We start from the raw sequence: 22245 nt of genomic DNA on the forward strand, positions 1-22245 counted from the left end.
TCCATGTGGACCTGGGCTCTTTTTGGTTGGGAGACTCTTAATAACAATAAATGCTTCTATTTCTTTAGGAGTTATGGGGGTATTTAGATGGTTTATTTGTTCCTGATTTAGCTTTGGTACCTGGTATTGTAGAACTAGAGTTTTCAAAAGGTTACTCATTGTCAGAGTCCGGATGTGCAGGGCCGGACGTGCCTGAGGGAGAGCCAGAGATAGGACTTGCCGGACCAGCTACCAGCCCCAAGGACACTGACCATCCGTAGCCACCCCCTCCCCTTCCTTCACTCCCCAGAAGTGAGTCATCCCCCTGAGTGAGATGAGCCTCCCTACCCGCGCTGCTGAGCTGCTAGATAGCACATCCTCCTTGCTGATGTAGTTTCGCGCCGAAAGTAACTGTGCACCATTTGAAATGACCAATCATGTGTAACCACGCAAATGCCCCTAACCTCCCCTATATAAACCCTGAGTTTGGAAGCTCAGGGTCGATTCCTCTGTCTCCTGTGTGAGATACGTATCGACCCGGGATCCCTCTAATGTGGATCTCGTTAATAAAAGCTACCTCTTGCTGTTACATCAAGACCGGCTACTCGTGATTCCTGGGGGCACCTCACCCCTCGATCGGAGCGAGAGACTCGGTTCTCCGTTTTGGTGTACGCTCTTTCATTTGGGGGCTCGTCTGGGATCGGAGCGTGACCCCCCTGGAACCCCGAATGCCACTTGGAGGTCCGTTAGTGTGAGTGCTGGAAAGCGGCCGCTGTGTGTGAGTGTGTGTGAATTAAGTCTTGTAGTCTGTGTTTTTCGGTACCGGTTTAAGGTCTTGGTGCACTGTCTGGGCAGAGGAAGGATTCCTGCCCTGTGCACGGGTGGAAGAAGGATTCCCACCCCGTAGAAAGCTAGCTTGAGAGTGCACTGTCTGGGCAGAAGAAGGATTCCTGCCCTGTGCACGGGTCGAAGAAGGTTCCCCACCCCGAACAGGCGCCTGTGAGTAGATGAAGGATTCCTACTCTGATTATTCTTTTTCTTTCTTTTTTCCTTTCTAGAAAGCGCACAGGGGGACCCCCCAATCGCGCAGGTGCTGGGACACGTGAGAGACGTTCCATGAGCTGAATTTTGTCAGGAGGACCCCGAATCTGACAGTCAAAAAGATCTGACTGTGTTTGAAATCTTGGACTGACAATTGTGTTTGAACTGCTTGCTTTGCTCGTCGAAGAGTTTTACTTGGTCCCCTTAGTTCTTAGTGAGTAAGGAACTTAATTTTGTGGACCCCACTCTAGTGGCGGTGTGTTGGTTGATAGCCAAAGTTAGTTTTTAAAACAGTGTTTTATCTGTGCTTGTGCTCGCAGCCAGCGGTGATAAGTTGGGGAAGATTTAAATTTTGTTTGGGAGTAAGAATCTTAAAGGCGGAGTTTCAGCCGGTTTGACACTTAGTGCGTAGCTGCCTAAAAGATCAGAAATGCTGTCAACAGGCTATATAAAAAAAAAAGAAAAAGAAAAAAAAAGGGGGGACAGGCTGAGTTAGAAATGCTACTGGAGGAACTATCTGAAAAGGCTGAGAGCAAGGTGGGAGAGGACTATAAGGAAAACAAGAACAAGAAAGGAATTTCTGACATTTGCTCACAGAAGGAGAGCGCTCATTAAGAGAAGTTCTTTAAGGAAGCCTGCCTTATCTGCTGGCTTTATTCCAAGGGAGGAGTCAGTCTCCAGCACTAAATTACTTTTCTCGCTGATCATCATTAACATGGAGAGTGCCTTTGATCCTATTCCCACAGCAGCCAGTTCCTGCCCCTGTGGTCAAAATGCCCCAGGTTGGGGGACAAAAAGAGCCCCTATAATAATTTCAAAGAATATGCTTGTTAGTAACTGTTACAGGTCTTCTTTACCACTGAGGGAAGACGGAATCCTACTAGAGGCCAGAAAGAATGTTCCAGACACGGATGGAAGGTCCTCACATCTGCCTGTTGACTTCAATACACCTAAAGGTCTGCCAGCCAGGCTCCCAAGGGTGGGTCTCTGAGGGGCAAGAAAATGCCCCCAAAATCTGGCTAAGATAAGGAAGGGATATGAAGAAAAAGTTACAGAAATTTAAAGCATTGAGCTAAGTTGCTGAGAGTTAGTATAAGTTACAGAGAAAGTAAGGTTAAAAGAGAAAAGAGGTAAGAAGAGCAGGAAGCTAGGGAAGAGAAGAGACAGAAAGTTAAAAAGAGGAAGTTAAAGAGCTAAAGAGAGATAAAAGATGAGAGAGGAACATATACTGGCCACAGTAGTTAGGGAACCTAGGAAGATAGTACCTGGCAACAGAAGAGAATTCCTGACTAAAGATCAGTGTGCCTAATGCAAAGAAAAAGGGCACTGGGTCAGGGACTGCCCAAGAAAGAACAAGAGGGGCCACTGGAGAGCTTCTTGGTCCTAGAGTGCTGGCTATGTACAGAGATAGAAGGGAAGTGTGGATACAGGGACCCAAAGCTCTGTGCTCCTATGCCCCCCCCCAAGTGGGCCAATATCCAAAGACCTTGAGTGCAAGGGGCTACTGGCAACGAACAATACTTATGGACTGCCTGAAGAACAGTGGACCTTGGCGTGGGCCGGGTAACCCACCCACTAGTTCATGGTCATCCCTGACTGCCCCTGTCCCTTGCTCATGAGAAAATTGCTCTCCAAAATGGCTTGCGTGGGCTGAAATGGCTGGGTGAGGCCATGTGTATGCATATCTGCAGACTGTGTATGTGGAGCTTAAAACCTGTGTCAGTGCACCAGTACCTGATGCTGGGAGATGAATGGCTTAGTGCTGTTCTGCCTGGAACACACCTTTCCTGCCAGCCGGGCACTAATAATTATCACCCAATCCAGGACTTAAACTGTGATAGAGTGGCTGATGTTTTGCCTTTGAATAGAGTGTCCCAAAAGATGGGACCACTGGTCAGCTGCCATGGAATAGATTCTCCACCTGTTGGGGGCAATCTGGTCACCTTGCTGCCCAGTCCGGACCTGGAGCCACCACAGCACGAGTGTCAAGCACTGACAGAAGCCCATGGGTGGAGGAAAGACCTCTGCGACTGACTGATTGACCCCTGCTGAAAGCCGAGGACCTTGTCCACAGACGGGAACAGTTCTCTTCATGAATGAAGGTCAGAGACAAGTGGGTGCTGCCATGGTGGACAACACAATGTCATCTGGGATGGCTGACCTTCTACCCCCCCGCACATCAGCACTTCAGATGCCTTTACCATCTCTTGGATGCCCTGGTGAAGCCAAAAACTGCAAGAGACAGCCTCAATAGTCATCAAGAAGATACTGGAAGAAATCTTCCCCCAGTCTGGAGTGCCCAAGGTAATCTGGTCAGACAACAGCCCTATTTTCATTGCCAAGATAAGCCAGGGTGTGGCTAAGTATTTAGAGGTCGATTGGAAATTACATTGTATCTACAGACCTCAAAGTTCAGGGCAGGTAGAGTAAACAAAATTTTAAAAGAGACCCTGACCAAATTAAATTAACCATGGAGACTGGCGCAGATTGGGTGACACTCCTTCCTTCTTGCTCTCTTCAGAGCAAGAAATACCCTTTCCAGATTCAGCCTTACCCCCTTTGAGACCTTATATGGAGCCTCAGCTCCCCTGACTGTATTAGATGATGTTACTGAACCAACATGTCATAGTGCCATAGTAATAATGATTTGTGTGCCAGGATAAAAGACCTACAGGTGGTAGAGAAAGAAATCTGCTCACAGCTGACAGCAGCCTATGCCACGGAGATCCCTGAGACATCCCATCAGTTCCAGGTCGGAGACTGCTGCTACACTGAGCCCAGACACTCGAGCCTTGCTGGAAAGGACCATACCTGGTACTGCTGACTACCCTGACAGCTGTCAATTCTCAGCCCTCACCAGCCGTGTACTAGCTGTTAGGGCTGAGAGCTGGGACCTAGAGGGAAATTCAGTCATGTTTGTCCTGGGTTCTATCAAGATAGGTGTGGGGATAAGCTTGATTTCTATTATGAATGATGTAACATTACATATGTTAGTACTCTTAATACTTCTTGGGACTGTGCCTCAGGGATCACAGTCTGTATAAGTTTAGAAGTTCTAAAAGCTAGTCATGACCTTGGTGTATAGGCTTGGATAGTGTCCAGATTAGAATCCTCATGTTAAGACAACAATACCAAGCTGTTATGCTAGATGAAGCTGAGTTCTCCATGTAGTTCTAGGATTAGAACTACTCATATAAAAGAAGAAGGGAATGTAGAACTAGAGTTTTAAAAAGGTTACTCATTGTCAGAGTCCGGATGTGCAGGGCCGGACGTGCCTGAGGGAGAGCCAGAGATAGGACTTGCCGGACCAGCTACCAGCCCCAAGGACACTGACCATCCGTAGCCACCCCCTCCCCTTCCTTTACTCCCCAGAAGTAAGTCATCCCCCTGAGTGAGATGAGCCACCCTACCCGCGCTGCTGAGCTGCTAGATAGCACATCCTCCTTGCTGATGTAGTTTCGCGCCGAAAGTATCTGTGCACCATTTGAAATGACCAATCATGTGTAACCACGAGAATGCCCCTAACCTCCCCTATATAAACCCCCGAGTTTGGAAGCTCGGGGTCGATTCCTCTGTCTCCTGTGTGAGATACGTATCGACCCGGGATCCCTCTAATAGGGATCTCGTTAATAAAAGCTACCTCTTGCTGTTACATCAAGACCAGCTACTCGTGATTCCTGGGGGCACCTCACCCCTCGATCGGAGCGAGAGATGTGGCCCCCGTTTTGGGGTATGCTCTTTCAGTATCTGTCTAGAAAATTGTCCATTTCCTCCAGATTTTCCAGTTTTGTTGAATATAGGCTTTTGTAGTAGGATCTAATTTATTTTTAAATTTCTTCAGATGCTGCTGTCATGCCTCCCTGTTCATTTCTGAATTTGTTAATTTGAATACACTCTCTGTGACCTCTGGTTAGTCTAAGGGTTTATCTATCATGTTGATTTTCTCAAAGAACCAGCTCCTGGTTTTGCTGATTCTTTGTATACTCATTTTTGTTTGTACTTGGTTGATTTCAGCTGATTTTGATTATTTCCTGCCTTCTACTCCTCTTGGGTTTATTTATTACTTTTTATTCTAGAGCTTTTAGGTGTGCTGTCAACAGTGGCCCTTAGAATTGGGGGTGATTTGGAGGTGGGATTCTGGGTTTCCTTGGGTATTCCATTGTCTTTATAGGTGATATCTTCTGTCCTAATGTGGTCTTTATCTGGTTGGCTGTTTTAACAACTACCTCTAAGGAGAGATCTCCTTAGTTGGATGGGGGGGAGGTGGAGTAAGGGGAGAGGCAGGTGGAAGCTCCTTTGTTTTTTTAATGGAGTCCTGCCCTTGGGGTAGAGGGAGGAGCAGACAGTCTCTTTAGTGTCTCCTTTGAAGCCTTGGGAGTTTTCTGCATCAGGGCACATCCCCTAGGTGATACAGGGCTTAGAAGTTTGACCACACTTACCCCACACTGCCACAGGGTGGGTGTTGGGCTGTGGAAAGCTGCAAAAACACTGCCGGCGGGGGGAGGGGGGAGGTTTGCAGGAACTGAGGAATGTTTTTTTTTTTTTTTAATGTTGTGTTTTCGTGTGTGTCAGTGAACTGTCACAGACAACAAGAGAAATGGTTTGTCCAACGGGAACATTCCCTTGGTAAATCAGCTTTGGGGGATTCCACATAAGTCCAAAATGTTAAGCCTTTCTGCAGATTAAAGAACTAGGTGCCCTGTGGCTTTAAGTGTCTGCTGCGTTACCAGGTTAGATAGGGAGTCTGCCAAAACCGATTGCAGGCTGTTTTGCAGGCTGTCTGGATTTAGACAGGGGCTAGAGGGACCTTCAGCCAACCCCAGAGAGTAGCTCTGGCCAGGAGCCTTCAGGTGCCCCTTCAGCTTGACCTAAGCTTGAGATGGTGCTGACTGAAAACTCAGCAGGAAAAGATAGGTTGCTAGTCTCCAGAGTTGGGGGAGGTGACTCACCTTCCCGCACTGCAGTTTTGTTGATCATTGTTCGAGAACTACATTTTAGGGCTCTGGTTCCCGAGTGCTCTCCACAGTGATCTCTGACCAGGGTGGCTAGTTGTGTGGGTACAGGTAAAGGGAGAAAGATCTCAGGCAGGGAGGGGGAACATTTTTTTGCCACCCCAACTGCCGGTCCTTCTCCTTACCCCCACTGTCTGCCACTTTGGTTACCTGGGCTGGGCTGAACCAGCAGGGGACTGACTAGCCAGTGAGGAGTGCAAGGGAAATTCTGGCAGTGATGATTTCCGGAGAGCAGATCTCATCTCCAAGTGGCAGAGTAACAGCTCTTATAACAAGCTCGTAGACAATGGAATAATTCCTGCACGCCTTTCATTGTGCTTAAATAGTTTTGTGAATGGGTCAGTGTCTGACAGAAGGTAATTCCTATTGGTTTGTCCTGAGAGCTTGGGAAGACCTCCTCATATACTTATTTGTAGGTGTGATTCTGCTTCTACCTCTGATCTGTCTTGAGCCTACATGACCTGTGGTGAAGGGGCTTGCAGCATTGCCCTACATGACTGGTCTGCCTCAAACCTCTATAAAGGGGTCTTTGGGGGGACCTGATATCTTAGGAAATTGGGAAGGCACCGGCAGTCCCCTTTAAGTGTCCTGGGGATTCAACCTATCTCCAGGAGGAATCAGGGTACTTTTCACTGCCTGCCCCTCTAGTGAATTACATTGATGGATTTCCATATATTGAACCATCTCTTCATACTTGGGATGAAATCTACTTCATCATGATGGATTATCATTTTGACGGTTGCTTGGATTTGGTTTGTAAGAATTTTTTTTGAGTATTTTTGCTTTGATATTCATAAGGGAAATTGCTCTGAAGTTCTCTTTCTTTCTTGGTTTTTTTGTGTGGCTTAGGTATAAGCATTTTTGGTATCAAGTGTTGCCTTTAGCGGTAACACCATACATTCCCAGAAGACGTTTTGGCTCAAGTCTCACCTCCACCTGGGCATCTTTACCTCACAGTACAAATAAAAGCAGACTCCTTCCACCCTCACTCTCTTTTCTGTTCTTTCTCTGGCCCCTTCCCCTTGTATTTTATAAGGGATTTATTAAATCCACCACATGGAACCGTGTTGGTATTGGTTTGGTGTGCTCTTTCTGGACGGGCGCAGCCAATATTTAGTAGCAACAAGCATAATTATGGTTTCAGAGAAGGAATTGGCTAGTGTTCCTTCTTTTTCTATTTTGTGGAATATTTTGCACCATATTGGTATGACATCTTCTATGAAGGTCTGATAGTATTCTGCACTAAACACATCTGGTCCTGGGCTTTATTTGGTTGGGAGACTTTTAATAACCACTTCTATTTCTTTAGTAGTTATGGGACTGTTTAGATGCTTTGTGTTATCCTGATTTAACTTTGGTGCCTGGTATCTGTCTAGAAAATTATCCATTCAATACAGATTTTCCTGTATTGTTGAATATAAGCATTTGTAGTAGGATCTGATTATTTTCTGAATTTCCTCAGATTCTCTTGTTATGTCTTACTTTTAATTTCTGATTTGTTAATTTGGATACCCTGTGCCCTCTGGTTAGCCAGGCTAAGGGTTTATTATCTATCTTGTTGATTTTCTCAAAAATCCAGCTCCCACTTTTGTTGATTCTTTGAATATTCCTTTTTTGTTTCTACTTGGTTGATTTCAGCCCTGAGTTTAATACAATTTCCTGCCTTCTACTCTTCTTGGGTGCATTTGCTTCTTTTAGTTCTAGAGGTTTTAGGTGTTCTGTCAAGGTGCTAATGTATGCTCTCTCCAATTTCTTTTTGAGCTGTGAGTTTTCCTTTTAGCACTGCTTTCATTGTTGCCACACCCAACCTCGACCAGCAAGGAAGACACGACCACAGGAGATCTTCTTCAAGCAGTTTTACTCAGGAACCTTTATACAATCTTCTGACCTCTATCTCTTCTGGCTCTCTCTCCCCGGGGAATGCCCTGCACCACACTTAAATAGCTAGCACTGGCCAGTCCTATCAAGCCATGTGGGTCATGTAGATAGGCTGTCACTATGCAGAAGCTAGGGGGCCAGGCAGACATAGCCAAATAAGGACTTGTTTACTGCAAGGAGCTCTCACCGTCGGGAGGGTGGAAGGCGGAAAGCAGCACCATCTTTGAGGCGCGGCACATCGCAGCTCTCTATAGTTCCCCCTTTTTGTTTAATTAATGAAGCAGGCAAAGGCACCGCTGAGCATGGCGACTCCCCCCCCCCACCCCGTCTTAGGATCATCCCTTCATTAAACCCGTCGTAGGACACCTCATCGCCCACAAGGTTCCATACCTTAGGTAGAAGGGAAGTTGACCGTCGTTGGGCAAGGTCACTCACATATACTCAGGGGCGAGGTGCAACTAGGTCTTCTGAATGACCGTAAGCCAGGCTTGAGGGGACTGTCCTGCTTCAATGGCTGTAAATGTCTGTACCACCATAGCCGTGTGCTGCCTCTGAACAAACCTCATTCTACAGAGACACCACAGGCTCACGAGGGAGACCAGAAGCAAGAGTCCAGCTAGGGCTCCCATACCCACCCACTCTCTAAGATGATTCATAGCAGCAGCAATCCAAGATGACAATCCCGTAGCCAGTCTAGCATCTGCACATGTGGAGTTCACGGTCACGATGGCTACATGTAGCTGATCCATTAAGACATCGAATTCTCCAGTCCAATTACCTAAAAAATAACTTGACAATTGTTCAGACAAATTAGAGGAGTGGGCTTAAAGGTCATGATGTATCGGCATGAGTCTCGGGAACACCGGTAGTATCCCCTACCGGGGCTTTGTTTTGACCAGCATTTGGGTCACACCGAGAAGTGTCAGCAACAGCAGGATCTTCATCCTTGTTGCACCTCCTGGTCAATCTTTCAGGGACCCACAACGGATCTTGCCGGTCCTGAGGAAACACACAAACAGACCCTCTTGCCCACGCCAACACAGGGTCTGGCCCATGCCATAAGCCAGTGAGCACATCTTTCCACTTCACATAACTTTTCAATGTGCCCGCCCAACACTGATGTCCGTCAGCGGCAGAAAGGCCATCATCATCCAAAATTAAAAAATTAAGAGTAAAAAGGGCTAAGGATATCTGTTCCTTAGAAGTTCTGCCATGGCCTATTCCCCCTTTTTGTTTAATTAAGCATTCCTTCAAGGTACGATGTGCTCGCTCAACAATACCTTGACCTTGGGGATTATAAGGCAGACCATGGCTCAACTGCACATCCATCTGTTTACGAAAGGATTTGAAAGATTGGGCAGTGTATGCTGGGCCATTATCAGTTTTTAAGTGCTGAGGCTTTCCTCAAGCAGCCCAGGCTTCTAGGCAGTGTCCAATAACATTGTGTGCCTTTTCCCCACTCATAGGGGTAGCATGAATGACACCTGAGCAGGTATCCACAGAAACATGAATGTATTTTAGAGTCCCAAATCCAGATATGTGAGTTACATCCATTTGCCAAATCTTTAGAGGCAGTAAGCCCCTGGGATTAACCCCCACACTAGGGGGATGATGGAAAGTGATACACTGTTGACATCCTAAAACTATCTGTCGAGCATCTGCTCACGACAGATGAAACTTCTGCTGTAAGGTTTTGGGAGGCACATGAAATTGTTGATGAAACTGTCAGGCTTGATCCAATGTTGAGCTTAAGAAGATAAACTCCATTAGGGTACATCTATCCACAAGATCATTTCCCTCACTGAGAGGACCAGGCAAACCTGTATGAGCTGTAATGTGTTGGACAAAAAACTTGTGACCTCTTTTCCAGATCAATTCCTGAAATTCCCTCAGTGGCTGGCATACCATGCTGCTAATTTTAATAGGGCCAGCCATTCTAGTATCTTAACTACATTAACAACATATGATGAACCAGAGAGCAAATTAAAGGCAAAAGAACAATTTTTAAACACTTCAGGCACAATTTTGAGTTCAATTACTTGTGGAGAGCCGGGTTGATATTGACACAAAATTGGCTCTTGATGGTCAACCATATAGGCTCCACAGCCATTTTTGGATCCATCTGTAAAAATGTTTGGGGCCCCTATATGGGAACACTGGAGGTAACCTTAGGAAAAATCACGGGATGTTCCTTAAAGAAGGATAGCAGAGGGTGTTTTGGATAATGACTATCTATCTCTCCGTGGAATCCACAGCGTAATATAGCTCAATAACCCACAGTGCCACATAAGATCTTCATCTGCTGACCTGTATAGGGCACTATGATCGAGGTTGGGGAAACACCAAAATATTGTATGCACTGTTGAATCCCATTCAGGGCTAATCGTGCAACTGCTGTAGGATAATACTCTACTGATCTAGCTGGAGAAGCTCTGGGATAAACCCAAAGCAGAGGGCCATCTTGCCACAACAATCCTGTGGGCTGCATGTAGGTGGCTAGAATGCATAGCACAATGTCTGCACCCTCCTTCCATCGATGTAACATTGTGCCTTGTAATCCTTTTTCAACCTTCTTTAAAGCTTCCCTTGCTTCATCAGTCAATTGTCTAGGAGAATCCAAGGCCGAATTCCCAGCCAAAATATTATACAATGGTTTTAATTAATAATTTGGTAATTTTAAATAACATCTGACCTAATTAATATCTCCCAATAATTTTTGAAAATCATTAAGGGTCTTAAGGTTATCTTTCCTCAATTCAACCTTTTGGGGGATAATGATATAAGGGCTTACTTTTGTTCCTAAATTGGACATTGGCCACTTCCTGTACTAACTAGACTTCCCCTTTCTGGACATTGCCATTTTAGGTGCCCCTGTTACCACACTTAAAACACGCTCCTGAGCTGCCTCCTTTTCTCTGTGTCATCTGCATAACAGCAGCCACAAGTCCAGCATTAATCAAAGGTCCCCCTATTTCTCTACAGACCTTCATCTAAGCTTCAAGTCCCTTGTTCTTGTAAGGAGTGATAGCAGCTCGGCATTCCCTTGTCCACTGTTCATAGGCCAACTGTTTAATCAAGGGCATAGCAGTATCGGGGTCTCCAAAGACTTTCCCCGCTGCTTCTACTAATCGGGCTACAAAGTCAGAGAATGGCTCCATAGGTCCTTGAAGGATCTTGGTGAGGTTTCCACTCACTTCTCCCTTATTAGGTAAGGATTTCCATGTCTTTGTTGCAACTTCATTAATCTGCCGGTAAACCTGTCCTGGATACCCTGTCTGAGCATTGGCAAAGTGTCCCTGACCCAGCAGCATATCCCTATCCCAGGCAGCCTGGCTGCCCCCTGCTGCCAAATTTTCGGCAGCCTGTTCATTGGCAAACTCAATAAGAAAAGCTTTCCAGTCCAAATACTGTCCCGGACCAAGACAGGCACGAGCAAGGTTAGTCCAATCACTAGGAGTCATGCAAAATCTGTGTAAGGCCTCAACCTGAGCTACGGTAAATGAGGCCGTAATCCCATATGTCCTGACTGATTCCGCCAGGGACTTGATCACCTTAAAGTCTAAAGGCTCATGATACCTTTGTTGATTAGCATCCACATAAACAGGATAGGCCAGATGTAGTTTTGTGCGGACTGCCTTCCACACTTCTGGGCAGAATGTACTACCCGAAACTCTACTTCCTCCCTCTACAACATTGCAGAGAGGAGGAGCCAAGGGGAACCGCCCAGGAGGTTCCTCCACCATTTTAGGCTTTTTCCTTTTCTTCTTCTGTCTATTCCTTAGAGACTGTTTCTGCATTTGATCTATCAACTCTTGTAACTCTTCTTCTGAATCTGTTTCATCTGTTTCCTCCTCTGTATCTGTCTTTTCTGAGTCTCTCTCCTTTGCGCTTCCCTGCTTTTCTGACTTCTCCTCTTGAAGCATTTCTAGGGTAGCTTGCCCCTTCTCTATAGCTGTGTGACAACATTTCTGATCCTCAAGGCAACTACACACTAAGCACCATACTGTATGGACCCCAGGTCTTAGAGTCCCCTGTTCCCAGGCAAAATCAAGGTCTTTCCCTAACTTGTCCGAACTTGCCACCGTGAGATTACCAGAGGCTGCGAACCAGGGTGCAATGGCTTCGCACTCACTCAAAAATCTCTCTATGGTGCTTCTTTTTATTTTTAGTTTCTTTTGCTCAAACAGCTCTTGAAGAGCCAGAAAAATTGGACAAGACTGTGAGGTCCCCATGACCAAAACTTTCTATGCTGGTACGGCTAAATTCACCGCGCGTCTTGCTACTTTCGGTTCGCTGCTACCACGAACTTTACTTTCAGTTCGCTGCTATCGTGAACTTTACTTTCGGTTCCCTGTTACAGCGAACTTTACTTGCTCACTACCCTGAGACTTTATAGGCACTTATTTCCCACGGTCCTTATTGTCCCACCTTACCTTGGGAACTTTCCAGTGCTGCCCTGACAGCAAGAAGTTCTGATCTCGGAGAGAGTTGAGTCTCTTTACGGTGGATTCGAGGATTCCCCGTACAGGCCACACTTGCCTCACCCAACCTCAACCAGCAAGGAAGACAGGACCACAGGAGATCTTCTTGAAGCAGTTTTACTCAGGAACCTTTATACAATCTTCTGACTCTCTTTCCCTTCTGCCTCTCTCTCCCCGGGGAATGCCCTGCACCACACTTAAATAGCTAGCACTGGCCTGTTCTAGCAAGCCATGTGGGTCATGTAGATAGGCTGTCACTATGCGGAAGCTAGCGGGCCAGGCAGACATAGTCAAATAAGGACTTGTTTACTGCAAGGAGCGCTCACCGTTGGGAGGGTGGAAGGTGGAAACCAGCGCCATCTTTGAGGCGTGGCACGTCACAGCTCTCTACACATTGTGTTCCATAAGTTTGGGTACGTTGTACATTTATTTTCATTAAATCCTAAAAAGTCTTTAATTCATTTCTTTATTTCTTCCATGACCAAGTTATCATTGAGTAGAGTGTTATTCAGCTTCCATGTATAGGTGAGCTTTCTGTCACTATTGTTGTTATTGAAAACAAGCCTTAGTCCATGGTAATCTGATAGTATGCATGCAATTATTTCAATCTTATATCTGTTGAGGTCTGTTTTGTGATCTATTATATGGTCAGTTCTGGAGAAGGTACCATGAGGTTTTATGAAGAAGGTATATTCTTTTGTTTTAGGATGAAATGTTCTATTAATATCTGTTAAGTCCATTTGGTTCATAACTTAGGTTAGTTTTTCTATGTCTCTGTTTAATTTCTGTTTCTATGTGCTGTCCATTGATGAAAGTGGGGTGTTGAAATCTCCCACTATTATTGTGTGACATATTATATATGCTTTGAGCTTTAGTAAGGTTTCTTTTATGAATACAAGTGCCCTTGCATTTGGAGCATAGATATTCAGGACTGAGAGTTCATCTTGTTGGACTTTTCCTTTGATGAATATGAAGTGTCCTTCCTTATCTTTTCTGAAAACTTTTACTTGAAAGTTGATTTTATTCGATATGAGAATGGCTACTCCAGATTTTTTCTTTGGACCATTTGCTTGGGAAATTATTTTCCAGCAATTTACTCTGAGGTAATGTCTTTCATTGTCACTTATGTTGGTTTCCTGTTTGCAGCAAATACTGAGTCCTCTTTAAGTATCCACTCTGTTTGTCCATGTCTTTTTATTAGAGAAGTGAGTCCATTGACATTAAGAGATATTAAAGAATAGGATTGTTGTTTCCTGTTATTTTTTTGTTGTTAGTGGTGGAATTATATTTCTGTAGTTCTCTTCCTTTGGCTTTGTTGCAAGAAGATTACTTTTGTGCTTTTTCTAGGGTCAGATTTCCTCCTTGTGTTTGAGTTTTCGATCTATTATTCTTTGTAGGACATAAATACGTATCTTAAAGAAATACAGCACAACACAGGTAAGGAATAGTAGCCCTTGAGAAGGAAACACAGAAATCTCCAGAAGAACTACAGGAAAGCACAAACTAACAGGTAAAGGAATTGAACAAAGTCATCCAGGAATTAAAAATGGAAATAGAGACAATAAAGAAAGCACAAAGGGTGACAACCCTGGAGATGGAAAAAGAAGGAAGGAGATCAGGAGTCAGAAACACAAGTATTTTTAATCAGAAATCAAGAGATAGAGGAGAGAATCTCATCGGCAGAAGATAACAGAAAACACTGACACAACCATCAAAGATAATGTAAAATGCAAAAAGCTCCTAACCCAAAACATTGAGGAGATCCAAGACACAATGAAAAGATCAACCCTGAGGATAGTAGGTAAAGAAGAGAGCTAAGATTTCCAACATAAATGTCCAGTAAATATCTTCAACATAATTATAGAAGGAAACTTCCCTAAAGAAAAGAAAGTCATGCCCATAAACATACAAGAAGTTTACAGAACTCCAAATAGATTGACCAGGAAGGAAATCTGTGCCATCACATAATAGTCAAAACACCAAATGCACAAAACAAAGAAAGAATATTAAAAGCAGTAAGGGAAAATATCAAGTAACACATAAAGGCAGACCTATCAGAATTACACCAGACTTCTCACCAGAGACTATTAAAGCCAGAAGATCCTTGGAAGATGTCATACAGACCCTAAGAGAACACAAATCCAGGTTACTACTCTATCCAGCAAAACTGTCAATTAACAAAGATGGAGAAACCAGTATACTCCATGACAAAACCAAATATACAAAGAACCTATGTATTTATTATGTGTATATAACTGTGTGTCAGACAGATATCTATATACACATGTAAATAAATTACATATTTACTAAATTACTCAAAAACATTTTACAAGGGCTGGAGAGATGGCTCAGCGGTTAAGAGCACCCGACTGCTCTTCCAGAGGTCATAGGTTCAATTCCCAGCAACCACATGGTGGCTCACAACCATCTGTAAAGATATCCGATGCCTTCTTCTGGTGTATCTGAAGACAGATACAGTGTACTTATATATAATAAATAAATAAATCTTTAAAAAAACATTTTACAATGTTCAAGTAGACATATGTACACACATGCCTACATATATACACATATACAGGTGTGGCTGTTATATACCCATGGGTAGGTATCTTTTTTGCACATCTGTCTTTATTAATGTATGTTGTCTGTGTGTGTGTGTGTGTGTGTGTGTGTGTGTGTGTGTGTGTGTGTGTGGCATGTGTGTGATGTGTATATATTTATGGGTAAATGCACATCGTATTGTGTGGAAACACATGTGAAAGTCAGAGGAAAAGGTCATGTGTAGGTTCTAACCCTTTACCTTGTCCTGGGCAGGCTCTATTGCTACTACCACTGAGTAGTCAAGGCTACCTTGATCAGAAGCATACAAGACTTATCTTCTTTTCTCTTTCCACCTTACCATATGATCTGTGGTATCCAATCAACCATGCCCATGCTTATTTCATATGGATTAGTTTTTGATATGGTGGGTGTTTGCGGCAAGGTCTTTTCCTTACTGAATAAAGGTTTCAGGGCACCAATCACTGGACATATACTTCCAGGTTAGACTTCCAGGTTGGAGGGAGAAAGAGAGGATGAGAAAAGGGCCTTGTGGATTTTTAGATTGTAGGAGAACTTGGGGTAGGTAATAGAATGAACTAGAGCCTCCCACTTAGATTTCCGATCAGTCAGGATCAGCCACTGAGGGATTTCATTTACTATGGCTTACTAATAAGGATGTTAGTAGTTGTACCCAGTGATTGAATTACCTGTTGATTCTAAACTAAGTTTGTGTGGTGTTTGCCTTCACACAGCTTCTCAACTGATTTCCAGAGATAGGTACAGCCCCACTACCACCCCCACCCCCAGCCAGCCGATAAATTTGGATGCTCGAATCTGAGGTTTGTCATGGTAGTAACTTTCTAAAGAGACTTAGCAAATTGGGTGAAGAGATTTCTAGAGCTACAGTCCAGAAAGTCTGTCAAGATGAGAACAGCCCACCAGGGTCAAATGACCCATTGGTGCCATGTGACCTACTGGTACATGGGGTAATATGTGATGGTGCCCTCTTCGGTATTTCACGCTGCAGGTGTTCAAATTCAGTTTGAACCAAAATGAGTACTTTGGTATTAAAGCCTAAGTTTTAACCAATAACAATATTCCAGCACTGACATTATATTTCTTAGCATAAAGCATCCTATGGAATCTGTATGGTTCAGAATGAGTTCTCTGTATTTGATCTATTCACAAGATTCAACCCAACTCCCAGCTCCTTTGGAGGTCACCAACTATACTATAGGCTGTTCTCCTAAGGCACCAAACCTGGGCATAAAATGTAAAATGTTATCTGGTTGATTGAACTCCTATGAATCCATTTCCTTTCACTTTCCTCTTTGTTCAGCCACTGATGGCTTTTGGTTGTCTTTTTAAGTAGCCATACACATACCACCTTTTACATTGTCTTTTACAGAGAGGCTCTATGGCTCACGTCTGGACAAACCACACCAGGCCAACAGGGCTCCACATGGAGAGGTTTATTGGAATGATAGAGACAAAGGCCAAGGGGTGAAGAGAGGTAGGAGAGAAAGAGAGGAGAAAAAGGGAAGAGAGGAGAGAGAAGTGGAAGAGGGCAGAAAGGATCTGCCTTTTATGTGAAATGTGGTGTAACTGTAACATGAAATGTATGCTGGAAATGGATGACCGTTGCCTTGACAACAGATGCTCAGGTGACCAGATGACATCATCATCATTGCTGGAGGCAAAAGCAGTTCCTGATACCAACATTTGGAAATTTAGGTCACCAACTTTGTCCCTCCTTTGTACCTGTAGCATACCTGTCAAAAAAAACTAGATGTAACCATGCAGGGATGGCACCTTGTGTTTGTACCTTAGCAGCTGCTGAAGTCCTTATTCAAGAATAAGAAAAAGTAACATTTGGGTTGCTTATAATGGTCTTCTCCTTTTACAACATGTCACAGCTCCTACCTTTCAAAGGTTTACAGAATCTACCTCCCTCCAAGGTTCTTTCTCTTCAGGTAGCACCAATAGAAGGCTCCACACTAACATTTCAATCACACCTGCCTTTCCAATCTTCTTTCTCCACCAAATACTAACCACTCCTTATCTCACCCCTGCATTAAAACCTTAGAAGAATTATTACCTCACCCTTCACACATACAGGAGGGCAATTTGACTAAGACCATCTATACCTGGTATAGAGATGGAAGCTCCTTTCTACATGAAGGAGCCATAAGAGCCAGCTGCCCCATAGTGTCAGACACTGAGGCACAGGCCCTTCCTGCTCATACCACCAATCAACAGGCTGAAGTAGTAGTCTTTACCCATGCATTTAAACTGGCACAGGGACAATCCCTCAACATCTACACAGATTCTAAACATGCTTTCCGTATCATCCTGACCCTGCCACTAACTGGAAGGAGCATGGGGTACTTATGACTAAAGGAGGATCAGTAACTAATGCAAACCAAATTATGGCCATGCTAGAGCCTCCAATCTCCACACAGCTATTGGGTTTGTTTACTGCAGTTCCCACCTGACGAATGACTCTATTGTCTCCAAGGGAAAGACGGAGCTGAAGAGGCAGCCAGAGCTGAGGCCCTTAGGGGCCTACACATGTCTCACCCTCCCCAGGACATTCTTACACTGCAACCCACATCCCCACTCTCACTCCCTAACACTCATCAAACTCTGTCCTATCTTCGACACAGCTTTCATCCTAACAGCACGGCATTGTCTTATTTTGTTCAAACCCACTTGAAGCCTACTCCTAAGGACTTAAGTTTCATAAAATCCATCACTGCCTCTTCCAAAGTCTGTCAAGAGTCAGATTTCAACCTCTGATATTGTAGCACCCCTTTTTCTACCCATCAGGCCAGAGGTTCCCTTCCTGGAACTGACTGGCAACTTGTCTTTACCCACATGCCAAATGTGCCAAGTACCTCCTAGTTTTGATTGACACATTCTCGGGGTGGGTGGAGGCATATCCCACAACTAACATAAGGGAAAAAGTTTCTGAGCCCCTCTTCCAAGAGATCATCCCCAATTTGGTGTCTCAGCCTCCCTCCAGTGAGACAGTGGTCCCGAATTTACTTCTCAAATTTGTCAAATTCTGTCTAAGGCCCTAGACGTCACCTGGCATTTTCATATTCCATACCACCCTCAATCTTCAGGTAAGGTAGAAAGAACTAACTGCTCCCTAAAAACCACTCTTGTCAAACTGTCACAAGAACTTTGATTGGGCAAAACTCCTACCTATGACTCATTTAGGCTACAAGCTCTCCCCAAGTGACCTCTTTGTCTCACCTTTCAAACTCATGTACGGATGTCAGTACTAACTCCTGGTCTTTCAACTAAATGTGCTCCCCTCCTAGACAATTCACTTACCCCATTACTTTGTCACCCCCTTTCTCTCCTATGGAACTTTACTGACCACCACTGACTAAGGCCACACGCTGTCTCCTGTCCACTACCTATCAACATTGAGATCAAGTTCTTCTGTCCCCTCCAGATCAGCAGCTCTTAGCTGTCTCTCCTAAATGGTAGGGCCCTTCATGGACCCTGCTCTCTTAAGCCCCACAAGATGTTGAGACCACCCACCTTGTCCCCAATCCCAGAAGAATGAGACTCCACTCTAGCATCTGCGCTCCACTCCACTGGATTAGACCTGGGCTTCTCCTCTGATCGTTTCCATCCATGGTATCACTTACATCTAGAGATTCGTGGTTCAAGGAATCCCCACTCATAACAAACAGACTTTCCCAATAGGATCAGTAATCCGCTCCATGCTGGAGCCAATCCAAATTGCTGTCATCCCTATATCTGTCATTCCTTCTGCATACTATGTTCTCTTTGTCTGCTTCCTCTTTGACCAGACAAAAGATGATTGCAAAAAATGGCCAGACAAATATGGGGGTGGCCCATATTGGTCGTTCCAGATACATATGTTAGGATCAAGGACCAATCACTTCTGTCAGCAATGCCAGACCCTGTTCTTCTATATGCAAGACCCATGGAATCCCAGGTAGAAAACAGTTGTTGGTAAGCTCTAATGTAAAAACAAAGCAGGGTCTCCAGTGAGTACTATCCACATCCAGAGAAATTTTGTCCAATTTCCCAAACTCTAGATATTGAAAAAATAGGAGAAATAATCAAACACTCCTCCAAGGTCCTTACGTCCTTGACATCCTCCCTCACAAATGGTAATAACTTGTCATTTAGCCTTTTGATTCAGACCCTGACTTTGGTGTACCAACTCCTTATGGCACCCAACCTGGTCACCCCATCTCTGCCTCAGTGCCCTGCAGTCCAAAACACGTCAATTCTCTGTGGCACTGGTATATATCGTCACCTACCTGCCAGCTGGGCAAGAGGAGTTTGCACACTGGTGTTCCTTCCCTGAACTAGGAGTAATACATGGCAAAGAATCTCTACCAATTCCAGTTTTTGACATATACCTGTCCAGCATAAGAGGGCACTGCAGGTTGTGCTATTCCTGGTTGCTGCAGAAGTAGCTACAGGTGCTGGCAGTGGAACAGCAGGGCCGACGATTTCCGTAACCCTATACACGAAGTTCTTATCCCAGCTTGACAATGGTTTCCAAGGAATGTATGAAACCATGCTCATAATCCAGAAAAAGATCGATTCTTTGGCACCATTTGTGCTTCAGAACTGACAGGGACTAGATGTTCTGACAGCTAAAGAAGGTGGTCTTTGTCTGTTTCTCCAGGAAGAATGCTGTTTCTATGTCAATGAATCTGGGGCAGTAATAAATAAATTCCATCAGCTGCAACCAGACATCTAGAAATTTAGGGAACAGCATGAGGCCTCCAAATCCTGGGTTTTTCAAAACCCTACATGGAAATAGGATACTGCCCTTCTTAATGCCTCTTCTCCCCATTTTCCTGGAGCTACTATTTCCTCCCTGCCTCATTAATCTTGTTTCCACATTCCTTCAAAGAAAAAGTCAAAATTTTCTAACTGAAAACTCAAACAGTTCCTTTTACACAACTATCAAGTGGACCTGAATGGTGAAAGTCAGCTACACCCCAAAACTGATAATGCTCCTAGACAGCAGGGAGCAGTTTAAGATGTCTAAAGCCCCTATTTCCCTTTTAGCATCGGCTTCCCCTATTTCCCTTTTTTCTTCTCTCTATGATAAGAAAAAGGGAGGTATGTTATCATCAGAAGTGGTTTATAGCTAGCCTCTGACTCCAGCAATGACATCATCTTTAGGTAACAAAGACCTGCTTGCTTCTGTTGCCATGGCAACCGCCACACTCTCAAGGCACATGCCTCACTCACGTTAAAAGCACACACACACACACACACACACACACACACACACACACACACAAATGAGTATTTACAAACTGATAAGTAAGATAGAGTACACTAAACAATGCCAAGCAACCAGAGCTTCCAGGGACTAAGCCACTACCTAAAGACTATACATGGACTGACCCTGGACTCTGACCTCATAGGTAGCAATGAATATCCTAGTAAGAGCACCAGTGGAAGGGGAAGCCCTGGGTCCTGCTAAGACTGAACCCCCAGTGAACTAGACTGTTGGGGGGAGGGGGACAATGTGGGGAGGGTGGGGAGGGGAACACCGATAAGAAAGGGGATGGGGGAGGGGGATGTTTGCCCGGAAACTGGGAAAGGGAATAACACTCGAAATGTATATAAGAAATACTCAAGTTAATAATAATAAAAAAAAAAGATAGAGTGCACTATTCTTTGTATTATTTTATACTATCATGTGTGTTTATAACTATGCTCACATAAAGAAAACTATTATAAGTAACTAAACATCATTTAAAAGATGGTAAGAAGAGGCAATAAGTATCTATATAAGCAATGGAAATGGAGAAAAGTACACAATTACAGTGAGAAATTATCTCTTTTTAAATTGTTTTTAATGAGTTTTTAAATAACCATACCACTAACTTTCAATTTAAGTCCCCAGGAATTAAATTTCTAAAGCATATTGTACTATAACTGACATGGATAAATCCTACCTCATAGTAACTAGTACTTTTTTAAATAGGCAAAGACATATCTGTATCCATGAAAATACATTGTTTCAGGTAGCATAATTTAAAATTTCAATCTCCTCCTTCCTCTCCAGCCTGTCAACAGCCTTATTTTCAAATGTTTTCCTATTTCCCATCCTTTTCTTTTCACTTCCTCAGTCAGGTTCTTCCAATGAAATTTAGGTCTTATACACAGTATTCCTGCTTGGCATAAGCTTCTGTGAATATGTAAGAGATATACTCCTTTCCAAGGTCCTTCCTCTTATGTTCATTAATGGACCTGGTGAAATTCAATAAAAACACACTAAGAAGTGAAATAAATGGTCTAGTGACTTGTTTTCATATAAATCAAGGATGTAATTACAAAATATTAATTTTAAATTATAGGCTAAATAACACTTTTGTGCTACAACAAATAAAAGCAGTTTTCCAAAAAACAAAACAAAACAAACAAACAGAAAGCAAAAACAGGGTATGTTGCAAAACAAAGCAGGTGAGCCCTAAACTATGACATTTAGGAAGCAGATTTTGTTCTGAAAATATTTCTGCCTATAGTAATGGAACCAAGATCATACATGGTTCAGAACCAAGAAGTATACCTTTTGAGTATGCACAGTATTGTAATCTGTATTGACAATAAGTCAATATTACTTCCTGAATCCTATTTGAGCCAATATAAAGGTAGGGGAAGAAAAGTATGAAAATGGCAGCCACCACATTCTCAAAGCTGAAAAGGTAAGATAGTCCAAAAACAGTTAGAAAACATTTACTGGGAGTCTAATCCTATGCTGAAACCAAACAACCAAAAAAGAAAGTCATACACCAACATCTCTGATAACCGTATGTGCACAAGGCATTAATAAAATACGTGTAAACCAAATGCAGTAACACAAACAGATTTCCCATTAGGCTTAAGGCCACTTCATCCCAGAGATGGAGGAAAGCGTCAATACATGAGAATTAACATAATCTACCACATAAGTACAAGTACCACCCTATGGCAGACATAAAAGACCTTTGATAAAATACAGCCTCCATTTGTGATGAAAGTCTTGCAGAGAATAGGGATACGAGTGATTTATCTCAACTTGATAAAGGCAGTATACAGCAAAAGTCATCCAAAAGAGAGAAGAATTCAAAGTATTTGTGTTGGAATCAGGACCAAGACAAGGATGTTCACTCTACTCACTTCTCAACATACTTCTTACAGTGGTATGTCAAGCAATTAAACAAGTCAAGTTAATGAAGCAAATACAAATGAGAAGGGAAGAAATCAATATATGTTTATTTTCAGGTTTTAAGATTCTATACATAAAAACTAAA

The 22245-nt window shown here is 43.6% G+C and overlaps 1 protein-coding gene across 3 annotated transcripts in view; it reads left to right on the forward strand.

Moving 5' to 3' along the window:
• Positions 1-3648: 3648 nt before the first annotated feature.
• The window catches only part of LOC148001969 (uncharacterized), a 955959-nt gene continuing 937362 nt past the window's right edge, over positions 3649-22245 (forward strand). For 2 of the 3 annotated variants that reach the window (XM_087579618.1, XM_087579617.1), the window contains exon 1: positions 3649-3906. In XM_087579618.1, coding sequence (XP_087435744.1) covers positions 3735-3906 — 172 coding nt within the window. In that variant the 5' untranslated portion in view covers positions 3649-3734. The remainder of the gene's footprint in view (positions 3907-22245) is intronic. The other variant, XR_015634471.1, reaches the window with a different exon arrangement.

Source organism: Rattus norvegicus, chromosome 12, assembly GCF_021556685.1.
Source record: "Rattus norvegicus strain SHRSP/BbbUtx chromosome 12, alternate assembly SHRSP_T2T, whole genome shotgun sequence".
Classification (NCBI taxonomy): domain Eukaryota; kingdom Metazoa; phylum Chordata; class Mammalia; order Rodentia; family Muridae; genus Rattus; species Rattus norvegicus.